The 12,557-nt window shown below is 43.3% G+C and overlaps 1 protein-coding gene across 2 annotated transcripts in view; it reads left to right on the top strand.

Moving 5' to 3' along the window:
• The first annotated feature begins 764 nt into the window (after positions 1-764).
• The window catches only part of LOC140458195 (lysine-specific demethylase 7B-like), a 99,266-nt gene continuing 87,473 nt past the window's right edge, over positions 765-12,557 (top strand). For both annotated transcript variants that reach the window (XM_072552433.1, XM_072552434.1), the window contains exons 1-2: positions 765-909; positions 10,293-10,378. In XM_072552433.1, the coding sequence (XP_072408534.1) occupies positions 812-909; positions 10,293-10,378 (184 nt within the window). In that variant the 5' untranslated portion in view covers positions 765-811. The remainder of the gene's footprint in view (positions 910-10,292; positions 10,379-12,557) is intronic.

Here is a 12,557-nt window from a genome sequence, read left to right as displayed (position 1 = left end):
AGGTTTAGAAATAGGGAATGACATTATCATGTGGAAAGGAAGAACGTGTAGGGCTAGCGGCACCAGGTCACCTCCTGCCTCAGAGGGGCAGCACAGGCAGGATGGGCAGATCAGGGTCTCACCACTCTAATCTATTGCCTGTCCTGCTGTGGTTTTCCAGCACCACTCTAATCTAGACTCTGGTGGCAGTCCTTGTTTTTACCAGGATGGGCAGACGAGCCTTCTGCAGACATTCCAGAATCTAGAGACAGACAGGGGGGCGGGGACATGATGGGCTCTACGTCATTGATTGGTTGCTGGCTGTCTGTCCCGCAATCTTAGTGGACCCTTCCGACGTCATTCCTATGACCTCACCGGGTAGCACGTGCTTTTGTTATTCCCGCCCCTCCATTACGACTGGCTACAATGCCTCCCTCAGAGCCAATCACCAAATGGACATCCGAACAGGGGGCGCGGTCCATCGTGCAGCAGACCAGTCAGCGCTGAAAGCATCCTGTTGGGTGAGAGCTGGTTTGTGATTTGATGGAGTGGGCGGGATTCCGTCAAAGTGCAGGCTCATCATTGGCTGATGCTCGGTAACACTGTTCAGGCCTTTGTGTAAGACCCGTAATAGAAGAGAAGTCAGACCAAAGCTTCACTCCCCTCAGCCGATTGGTGCATTAGCCGTCAATCTGAGTGGAGACGCGGCGGACGTTGCAAGCGGTTGGCCGTCGTTGTTGTCAGTCATGTGAAGCCCGCCCATTTCCGGCAGGGGTGGGCGGTGCCACTGGGTTTTTGTTCTGGGCCCAGTGTGCGGCTTAAAGTTTACAAGATGGCGGCGGTGCCGGTTTATTGCCAATGTCGGCAGCCGTACGATGCCGGGCGCTTCATGATCGAGTGCGATGTCTGCAAGGACTGGTTCCATGGCAGGTAACCGGCTCCAAGCGCCGTTGGGCAAGTAGTGCGGAGATTCTGTACCTCAACAACGGGCAGAATCCAAGCACAAAGGGCCTGTTGGAGTTAGCGCCTGAGGCCTACTGCCGGGAGCGGGTTGGTTGGTTGGTGGGGAGGAAAGGGTAGGGTAAAAAGTGGGTGTATGGTGATAGGGTGTGGGGGGTTTAGGGTTGGGGTTCGGGGTGCGGAGGTGGACTCTATGGCGGGGGAGGGGAGGGAATGGGCGGGGTCTGGCCGGGAGGGGGCGGGGTCTGGCCGGGAGGGGGGCGGGGTCTGGCCGGGAGGGGGCGGGGTCTGTGGCGGCGGTCGGGATCAAAGCTGGCGGGGACTGATGGGGTTTGTTTGGGTTGTGCAGACAAGGAGGATGTGATGGGGGTGGGGAGGTGGGATTTATCGTGAGAATAATGCGCTCAGGTTTTTAAATTCCGTCTGATTTACATCGCAGATAAGGTGCGAGAGACAAAGGCCTCCCACCATCCGGTTAGTCTCTCTCCAGAGTTAAAAATCGCACAACACCAGGTTATTAGTCCAACACGTTTATTTGCAAGTATCGGCTTTCATCGGGTGGCTGTGGAGCAGGATCATTAGACAGAATTTGTCGCAAAACGTTAGTGTCATGCAGCTGAAATGATCTATTGAACAAACCTAGATTGCTGTTAAGTCTTTCATCTTTTAGAATGGGTTGCAGTTCTTTAATATGTAAATCCCAGAACTTCTTTGAAGTCATATTCTCGAGTTAATTTAAGGTTTTATAACAAAATGTGACATCTCAGCTCAGACAGTGCAATAAACGTGTGAAGTTTGAGTCTGTCCCTATCCCAATCTTGAGTCAGACTGGCTGTATTTCCAAAGTGGCATTTATAAAATATCACATGGATTGCCTGCCTGCATTAATTGCCTGCAGATTGTGTGCTGTTTGAGTAAAGTAGATTATATCTAGGACGATAATCTGGTGTTGTGTGATTTTTAACTTTGTCCACCCCAGTCCAACACCGGTACCTCCAAATCATCTCTCCAGGATGTGATACACTTTACACAGGTGTAGTTACATCGTGTTCAAGCTAGGACCTGAATGTTCAAGGGTACTTGAACATTTGGAAGGACAGCAAGTTAGGAATAGTTGGTGTAGTAAACTTTCTCAATTAAAGATGATGTGCAGGTACCGGTGTTGGACTGGGGTGGACAAAGTTTAAAAACGATACAAAGACAGGTTGTAGTCGAACAGGTTTATTTGAAAGTACAAACTTTTGCAGCCCTGCTCCTTCTTGGGTAGCTAGTGAGGCAGGAGCATAGGCCACAGAATTTATAATAAAAGATCAAAATGTCATACAACTGATGCGATGCATTGAACAAACCTAGATCGCTGTTAAGATTAGATTACTTACAGTGTGGAAACAGGCCCTTCGGCCCAACAAGTCCACACCGACCCGCCGAAGCGCAACCCACCCAGACCCATTCCCCTACATTTACCCCTTCACCCTAACACTACGGGCAATTTAACTTGGCCAATTCACCTAACCTGCATATTTTTGGACTGTGGGAGGAAACTGGAGCACCCGGAGGAAACCCACACAGACACTGGGAGAATGTGCAAACTCCACACAGAGAGTCGCCTGAGATGGGAATTGAACCTGGGTCTCTGGTGCTGTGAGGCAGCAGTGCTAACCGAATGGGTATTCAGGTTTTGATTGATTCAGATGTAGATCTCTGCATTTCTTTCAAGTCACGGTGCTGAGATAACTTTAGGTTTTATCAGTATTTTTAAAAAAAGTGACATCTCAGCTCAGACAATGCATTAAAGGTGTGAAGTTAGAGTCTGTATCCCAACCTTGAGTCAGACTGGTTTTATTCCCAAAATAGGAATTTATAAAAGGTCACTTCCTCTGGTAGCTCACTCCATACATGTGCCATCCTCTGCCTAAAAAAGTTGCCCCTGAGATCTCTTTTATATCTTTTCCCTCTCACCCTAAACCTATGCCTCTAGTTCTGGACACCCCCACCCAAGGAAAACAGCTGTCTATTTATCCTATCCATGCCCCTTATGATTTTCTGAACCTCTATCAGGTCACCCCTCAGCCTGTGACACTCCAAGGAAACCAGCCCTATCCTATTCAACCTCTCCCTATAGCTCAAATCCTCCAACTCTGGCAACATCCTTGTTAATACTAATTTGGAATTGAAAACTTGTCCCAGTGGTGACACGTGAGCGTGAAAAGATCATTGTCACATTTGGTAAGGATCTTCGGGGAAGGAAATCTGCCATCTTTACTTACTCTGGCCATCTTATGGCTCCAGACACTGAAGTTCACTCTTAACTGCCCACTGATTTGGCCAAGCAAGCCACTTTGTTCGAGGCCAAATCATGACAGATCACAAATGCCGCCCTGCCAATGATACCTACAGCCCATGAAAGAATGCACGAAAAAAAAGGATAATAAGAGTATCAACAAGTATTTGAACAGGAAAAGAGTAGCTCAAGTGAGTAAATCTTAGAGGGTAAGACTGGAGAATGAGTGAATACATTGAAGGTCCAGTTAGACAAAGCAAAAACTAAATTTGCTGGAGGAATTCAGGTTGGCCAGCATTTGTGGAGAGTTGACACTTTTGACTCCAGTGACTCTCTTTTTCAGAACTGGAGCTAAGAAAATATGCTGCAGACATGGAGTGGGGATCAAAAGGAGAGAGCAGATAGGTGGAGATAAATCCGAGAGGGAGCGAGAATGTCAGTTCGGTAGACAAAGGAATGGTGATAGTATGCTGGAGGGAAGGTAAAGCTCATAATGAGGACCATCATTTGGTGAAAATGGGGTGGCTGTGCTGTTGGTTGATGTAGATGGATGGCTTTTGATTGACAAGGATGTTGAAGGTTATAGGGGACAGGCAAGAAACTGGAGTTGAGGCCGAATCGCCCATTGCAAGCTCATTTTTCTCTTTCTGCATTACCTCCCATCAACCCCTCCCCTCCAAAAAATGTAAAAATCGAGGTAGAGTGGGATAGCTGCCAGGCTTGAGCTCTCCTACTGCACTCTGAGAGGGAACCAGCTCATGAGTATTTGTAATTTGCCTTGTATGACATTTGTGTAACCGTTTTTAGGTTAGGTGCATTAGTAAGGAGTAAATGTACAGTAGTAAGGGTATGGGTCTGGGTGGGTTACTGTTCGGAGGGTCGATGTGCACTTGTTGGGCTGAACGGCCTGATTCCACATTTTTAGCATTCTGTGAATTAATTCTATAAATTGTGAATTTTTCTGTATACATTAGAGGGGTGATGACAGGATGTTTACTAGAGCGTTGCCAGGAGTGGAGAATCAGGAGATTTAATTGAGGTCAAATCTGAGGGCTTGAATTAGAACAAATGGGAACAACCTATTTCTCTTTGCAGAGTGTCCATCAACCAAAAGATTTAGAGTGGAAGGATTGAAATGGTTTTGAAGAGAATTCTTCACCTAGAGATCTTGGAGGGTTGTGTATAAGAGAGTCTTCTATCTTTCTATTGGGGATTTGGGTGGAGAATGTCTAATGTTTTTTTAAAAAAAGCATTTAAGTTCACTGGATACCAGACCGCCAGTGGTTGTTGTAACCTAGAAGGAAAAAAAAAATCAATTTGGATGTCTTTGTCTGCAACCTGTATTAAATTTTTTAAAGGGGTTGCATTTACGTTTTTTTTTGTTACATTTCAATCTCCGGTTCCTGATCTATAGGTAACTTGTACACAGCTGGGTCGGCTGGATTGTAGGCCCTCCTTGAGGGACCACCTGGGCCTAGTCAAGACAGCCATTAACAGGTTAAGGGAGAGGTTTTTATAGCACTTAGCTGCCTCTTGTCTATGGTTTTTTTGTGCACCCTGGTGAGGGATCGTGCAGAGTTTGCTGGCATGCTGGAGTTTAGTCATTCTGTGATAGATGGGCTTTGCAGGTCAGGGGTGCAGTATCGCCCGTGGTAATGATAACTGATTCAATTTTGAGGTATTTCTGTTGACCTCTTAATTTTATTTGTTCTATGATGGAGCCCCACCAAGTGAGTCTAAACAATGCTTCTATATTTAAGAGTAGACAGTCGTGTAGATCTGGAGCTTAAAGGGTGGTAGAGACTAAACTCTTTGAACATTTAAAATAAAAACAAACTTCATTACAGCAACATTTCTGTATGACCTCAGGGCTACAGACACAGAACTGAACAATGGTTTTAGAGTTGATATTGCATTCATCTGGCACAGATATGGTGGGTGTCCTGAGAGCTCTTTTTGTTTTTGCTATCTTTCTAACCATGCCACATTGTTGATACACCTATGTGCACTTAGCAAACTGTTAGGCTGTGCTGGGAAACTACCTACTGTTTTGACATTTGTTTATAGCCAGTTTAGGTTGATGTAGCTTCACCCACTGTGGAAACATCGATTGTGTACGCAGGCATCTTGTTCAATATTGGCTTGTGGTGCTCTGCTTTGAATTTGCTCAAAGTATTATTGATGGAAATACCAGACATCTGAATCTCCTTCAGTGACCCTGTGGAGTACAGCTGTTCTTTTCATAGGTGTCAAATTCAATGTCTGAAGGCTTGGGACTTGCCTGATGGCTTTTGAGACTATCTGAAGGGTGAACAGTGAATAGATTGTTTTTGGAAATGTAGCAGACACCTTCCCTCTCCCTTTGTGGTGACACTAATGGTTGTGAACGTAAGGTTTGTAATCTGAGATTCTTTGCAAAACTAGAGACTAAGGAATGTGTTGACAAATTGCTGGAAGTGCACATCTGGTGGCTGTGCTCCCATGTTTGTACTTGTCAATTTTTAAAAGCCTATCCCAGACTTTGAAGTGGATTTTAAAAAAAGTCTATGCATTCTGCTGTTGTGGGAGAGCTTGATACTAAGAGGGGAGTGCTTAAACATGGATCTAGAAATGCCATGTAGTGCTTGGAGGCAGAAGTGTGGGATTTTGAAAACATGTAGGACATAAAACAGCGCAGTACAGGCCCTTTGGCCCTCAATGTTGTGCCGCCCTGTGAAACCAATCTGAAGCCAATCTAACCTACATTATTCATTCTCATCCATAAGTCTATCCAATGACCATTCAAATGCCTGTAAAGTTGGCGAGTCTACAACTGTTGTTGGCTGTGCTTTCCATGCCCCTGCTACTCTCTGACATCTGTCCAGTATCTATCACCCCTCAATTTAAAGCTGTGCCCAAAGCAGTTCAGACTCTTTTAGAGCTGGAATTGAACCAGGGACCTAAGAATGACAGATTTGCGACACACGACAGTGCTCCGTTCTACCAGCTGAGCCTTCGAAGGAGAGCCCCTATTGGAAAAGGGTCGATTTGCTCAGCCGCCAAATCTATTGTCTTCTGCTTAATGTTGATGTTGAAAATCTTTTTGGAGTTTTGATTATGCTGTTTGGGCATTTGAGCTGAAATGCATTGTGGATTCATGACAGTGAGTTATAAACTTTGCCACCACTGTTTGCATTTAGTTTATTTTAACTTAATTCCAAAAAGGCCTGCTTTATTGTTTGTGCTTTCTTGATCTGAACTCCCAGCCAGCAGAATTTAGGTAGATAGAGTAAGCAGTGGTAATGCTAGTAGTCCAGAACCCCAGATCAATATGATATTAATATAATTAATGACAATTGGCAGATCTGGCAGCATCAGTGGGAAGAAAGAGTTAACTTGTCAGGTCTGTTCTCTTTCTTCACAACTGATGAATCTGTTGCCCTTATATATTAAACTTTGATCAAATCACCTCATAATCACTTAAATTCTGGTCATACAAGTTTGCGTAATCTGACCTCAGAATTAACTCTTCAGTGAAGGTGTTCTGGTACATCTACACTGAGCTCCTAACTTTTTCCTAAGGGTGTCGTGCCCAGGACTGCTCACTGACTCTAGGTGTGTACCTGAGCATGCTTTCCAACCCCTTGTAATGCAGTCCTCGATGTAAAGGCCAGCAATCTGGAGCCATATTGATTTTTTTTTCCTCCTGCCCCTACTCACAGTATTTAAGTTGATCTATATGCACCATTCCCAAGTATCTTCTAAACCTTCACAGTTTCTAGCTTTAGAATAAAAAACCTCTCACTTCCCTGTGTTGAAAACCATTTGCCACTGTCCATTCACTTAATCCTTATCTTACGATTTAATGCTTCCATCTGCACAGTTTATAATACTGCTGATCTTTGCATTGTTGACAAACATTATGCAACTGATTGCAAATCATTGAGACCCCAACACAGAACCTTGTGGGGCACTACTTTTCACAGCATCAGTAAGAGTATATGTACTCTGTCTCTTAATTTTTGTCTGCTTTCCTAATTGGGTCAGATATTTGCCTTCAGTTTTGTGAGCCTTCACTGAGGTTTTTTTTATTAAGATGCTTTGTCCCTTACCTGCTGGAGGTTGATTTAGATGTCATCCATGGACGTTCCCTATTACTTCAAAGTTTGATCTGTTCATCAAAAAGGAGCTTAGAAAATAGGAAGGATAGACTACTTGAACCTTTTATCTTGCTCTGCCGTGACTGATCAACCAACTCAATACTTTCTCCCCATACCTCGTGATCCCTTTAGACCTTTAGAGCTATAATTATCTCCTTCTTGAAAACATTTAGTAAGACCATAAGAAATGGAAACAGAAGTTGGCCATTCAGCCCCTCAAGTCTGCTCCACCATTCAATAGGACCATGGCTGATCTGACATTCTTAACATGCACTTTTCTGCCTTTTTCCCTGGAAACCTTGGTTGCCCTACTCGTCAAGAATCTGTCTATCTCAGCATTACATTTGCACAAAGACTCTGCTCCTACAGTTCTGTGAGACAAGGACCCAAAGACACTTAACACTCTGACAGAAGAAATTCCTATTATCCCAGTCTTAAATTGGCACCCTTTTATTCTGCGACCATAGTGCTAGACTGCTCCCCCGAGGAGAAACATCCTCTCAGCGTCTACCCTGTTAAGACCGTTAAAATTCTATATATTTAAATGAATCATCTTTCATTCTTCTCAACTCCAATGAGTAGAGTCCCAATTTGTTTAGTTTTTGCTCATAAGATACTCTCTCCATACCAGGGATCATCCTTGTGGACCTTCTCTGAACTGCCTTCCAAGACACTATATCTTTCCTCTGATAAAGGACTCACAGCACTCCAGATGTGGTCTCACCAGCACCTTGTACAGTTGCAGTAAGATTTCCCGACTGTTATACTCCAAACCAGGGGGATCATTCCGGTAGCCTGTTTACCTGCTGCCCCATGTGCTAGCTTCTGTGTTTGATGTACAAGTACCCCCAAGTGCCTTTGTGTTGCAGCTTTTCTCCATATAAATAATGCTGTTCTTTTGTTCTCTCTTCCAAGATAAATAACTTCACCTTTTCATACGTTTTACTCCATGTGACAACATTTTGCCTGCTTGTTTAGCCTATCTCTATGAACTGTTTGTATCCTTGTCAAAGCTTGCCTTTCCATTTTAATATTTTGGCCTCATCTGCTTTCTCTGGTAGAAATTCTCTCTGAGTAAAGAAATTTCTCTTCATCTTAGCCCTAATTGGCCTACTGCAAATCCTTACATTGTAACTCCTGGTTCTGGAATGCCCTTCCTGCATTTACCCTGTCTGCTCTTGTTCAAATTTTATAGGTTTCTGAGGTTTCCCTCTCATTTTTCCAGTAACATAGTCCTAACTGATCCAGTTTACACATCAGTCCTGGTAAATCTTTGTTGCACACCCTCATTAGCCAGCATTAGCCTTCCACAGTTGCTCCAGTACTCCGACTGTGGTCACACTAAAGCCCTGTACAATGGAGCAAGGCACCCTGCTCCTGTGCTTGAATTCTCTTTCGACAAAAGCCAACATCCCATTTGCCTTCACCACCTATTTCATCTGTACGCTTAATGTCAGTGGCTGGTGTACCAGGCCACCCAGGTCCCATTGCACTTCCTCCTTTCCCAATATATCACCATACGGATAATAATCTGTCTTCCTGTTTTTGCTGCCGCAATGAATGACCTCTCTCTTTTATCCACATTGTTCTTCACTTGGCGTGCATTTGCCCACTTACTGAACTTGTCCAAATCACATTGAAGCATCTCTGTATCCTTAAGTCATCTGCAAATTTAGAGATGTAATTAGTTCACTCATCTAAGTCATTAATGTGTATTACATATAATAATACATTAGCATACAGAATGCACAGCAGTGCTTTTCACTGTATCATGTGACAAGAATAATACCCACTAGTCATTAGCTGCCATCCCGGGTAAAGACCTGTTTATTCTTACTCCTTGATTTCTGCCAGCCAGTTCTCTTATCAGCACACTATCCCAAATCTGATGTGTTTTCATTTTACATGCTAATATCTTATGTAGAATGTCTTGGGGAAAATAAATGTGAAAGTCCAAGTAAACTGCATCACATATTCTTTGCAGTTCCTTGCTGGCTCTTTGTGGTTCGCTGACACTTTCAATCATGCAAGATAGATTCTCTTGACTTCTGAGAAACTGTAGTTAAGTTGATGGCTCTATAGTTTCCTGACCTGCATCTGTCACCTTTTCTGAAATTGTAGACTAATGGGCAGGATTGTGATATTCAATCTTTGATGTCCAAATCTTAGCAGTATAATCTACAGACCCTTGAGTTAACTGTCAATCCTGTAATACCTAGTTGATCATAATATTGGGTCCACATTGTGTAATACACATTTAGTTGCAATGCTATTGTAATTACAGGCTTGTTGTAATATTGTGTCCCAATCCTCTAATACCAGATTGTTTATAGTACTGTGTCAAAATTCTATAATACTAGGCTCATTATTATAATGTGCAAATCCTGTAGTTTTCTGTACTATCATGTGAATTGAAAATGTTGTTTTTGCTTTGGGTGATGAGTGGCTTATGTGTGACAAACAGTGCAGCAAAAAAATTGTAAACCTCCGTTTTTATGTTCTTGATAGTTACTACTCAATATAGAACCAAATGTGATGTGGTCAAGATGACTGCAAAATGTGAGCTGGCTAAGACTCATGAGGTGCCAAGATAGTGTTTCTGATTTTTGTTTTCTCCGCAGCTGAATGGGTCCTGAACCATCTTCACAATCCCAACAATACCTAGCTGACATCTAATGGAAACGATGCCCAGGGGCTACCAGTTGATGACAGGAGCAGAACACTGGGGTGTAAGCAGCCCATTAGTGAAATTGATGGCCTCCCAATGCAGTAGTTAGAATTGATTGTTCAGGTCTATTCACTTGAAAGGGGGCTTGATGTGGGTACAGTGTCTCCTGACCCTGACATAGAATTGTGTCAAGATTCAGCATCCACCCACCCTTTATTCCCATGCTCCTTGTAATGTGTGGATTTTGTTTTGTTCTGTTTTTCAGCTGTGTGAAAGTGGAGGAGCATCAAGCTGTCGACATTGACTTGTACCATTGTCCAAACTGTGCCATATTGCATGGAGCCTCCCTGAGTAAGTATAAACCTGGAAAAATTTGCAAGATAGCATCCAAACTTCCTAGGATGTTTCCGACGGGACTGGGAACTCTTTGTCTTTCTCCACAAATGCCAGTTCTGTTAAGTTATTTTGAGGCAAGCAAAGTTGAAATTGTTGGAGATAATCAGCAGGTCTAGCAGCATCTGTGAACCACAGAATCCCTACAGTATGGAAACAGACCATTTGGCTCAACAAGTCCACACTGATGTTCCAAAGAGTATCCCACCCAGACCCGTCCCCTATCCTATCATCCTATATTTTCCAAGGCCGATGCACTTAACCTGCACATTCTGCACACAATGGGCAATTTAGCATGGCAAGTCCACCTAACTTGCATATCTTTGGACTGTGAGAAGAAACTGGAGCACCTGGAGGAAATCCAGGCAGACATGAGGAGAATATGCAAACTCCAGGCACAGTCGCCAGAGGCTGGAATCGAACCTAGGCCCTTAGTGCTGTGAGACAGCAGTGCTAACCACTGAGCCACTGTGCTGCTCTGTGAAGAGAAAGAGAAAGCCCATTTTGAGACTTGGGCCTCTTTAGCTGAAGTTACAGTCTTTAGAAATTCTTAGATTGCAGAATGCTAATTTTCATTCTTTCAAACCCACTCCGAGAATTTCTGATGTTTTCTAGTTTTTTTTAGATGTTTTAACAAGTTTACAAAAGAAAACTTAAAAAAAAGACCCAAGTATAAATATTGATATATAGTTGAATCTTAAATAAATGATAACCAAAATCTATGAAACAAGAAAAAAAAAACCAAGAGGGAAAAAAAAGACAAAACTCAACTAACTACTCCTCTAACTTACAACTAACCAGAGTGTATCATTAAAATTCTTACATTATTCAAGAGAAAAAAAAATCCAACGGATAACACAAATTGAGCAGTGATATACATGCTCGGAATGTGTTAACATCAGATCACCACAAAACCTGTATTTATCCAAAACATCCTGAGCATAGAGCATATAAAATTCACAAAAATAAAAGCTCATTAGTACATTCAGATCAGTATAATAAAAAAACTATTTCTAAATAGTAAAAAAAAGTATAAAATGTATTTAAATGGAGATCTTCCCCCTTATTCCCTGGGGGCACCACTTCCTTTCCAAAAAACCCCATCATAACCGCTCCCAGCCAGTGCCCCACCCTTGACCCAGGCACCCCACGATAGGATAAAGAAAATTCAAGTATACTACTGAACTAGAACTAACAGTGAGAACCCTATCCCCCACTCCCCCACCCACACCAACACCTGGATGTATTTGGTAATGTTAATTCCATATATGAACACATATGACTATAAAATTACAGTCTCAGCAGATAATAATTAAATATATTAATACAAAATAACAGGGGAAAAACAACCCTGCTGCCAAGGACAAAGATAAAATAAAATAAGGTAGCCACCTTCCCCCATCTACATTTAACTAGACCCCTGGCCTATATATATATTAAAAAAAAGGGGAGGAAATCGCTAAGTAAAGGATGAATAAATACACCCTTCTTCCCACCCCCTGGAGATAATATTAAACAGTAAGATAATGAAAGGAAAAAAAGGGGGGTGTAAACCAGGGTGGGGGGGGGGGGGGGGGGGGGGGTGGTGTAGAGCAAAACAACATCAATTAATTCTTTTATAATTTGTCTAAGAGAGTCCAAAAGTTCCTTGGCTTTCTCCGGTGATCTGAAGTTATACACGGACCCTTTGTGGCTAAAGCGTAGTATAGCTGGGTAGCGCAAGGAGTATTGAATGTTTAAATCCCTTAAACGCTTCTTTGCTTCATCAAACACCTTCCCCTTTCGGACCAAAGCTGGGAAAAAAGTCCTGAAATAACATAATCATGGCTTGGGGATCTTTCCCAAGATTTCTGGAGGCTTCCAAGAGCATCTGCTTCAGGACCGGGCAGGGACGATGGTTTGAGCCGGGCAAGCGTATTGCAACCCGGTAGGCCCGTTCTACCCTTACCTGGCCTGATCCAGCCTCCAGATTCAATAACTGCGGAAGCCACTACTCAAGGAACCTTGTAAGCTGGCCTCCTTCTTCCTGTTCGGGAAGGCCCAGCAAACGAATACTTTTACGACAACCTCGATTGTCGAGGTCGTCAGTGTGGTTCTCCAAGGTCCGGACTTGCTGCTCGAGAGTCCGGACCCAATC

This window comes from Chiloscyllium punctatum, chromosome 32 (genome assembly GCF_047496795.1).
Source record: "Chiloscyllium punctatum isolate Juve2018m chromosome 32, sChiPun1.3, whole genome shotgun sequence".
Lineage (NCBI taxonomy): Eukaryota > Metazoa > Chordata > Chondrichthyes > Orectolobiformes > Hemiscylliidae > Chiloscyllium > Chiloscyllium punctatum.
This window is presented reverse-complemented; position numbering and strand designations above follow the sequence as displayed.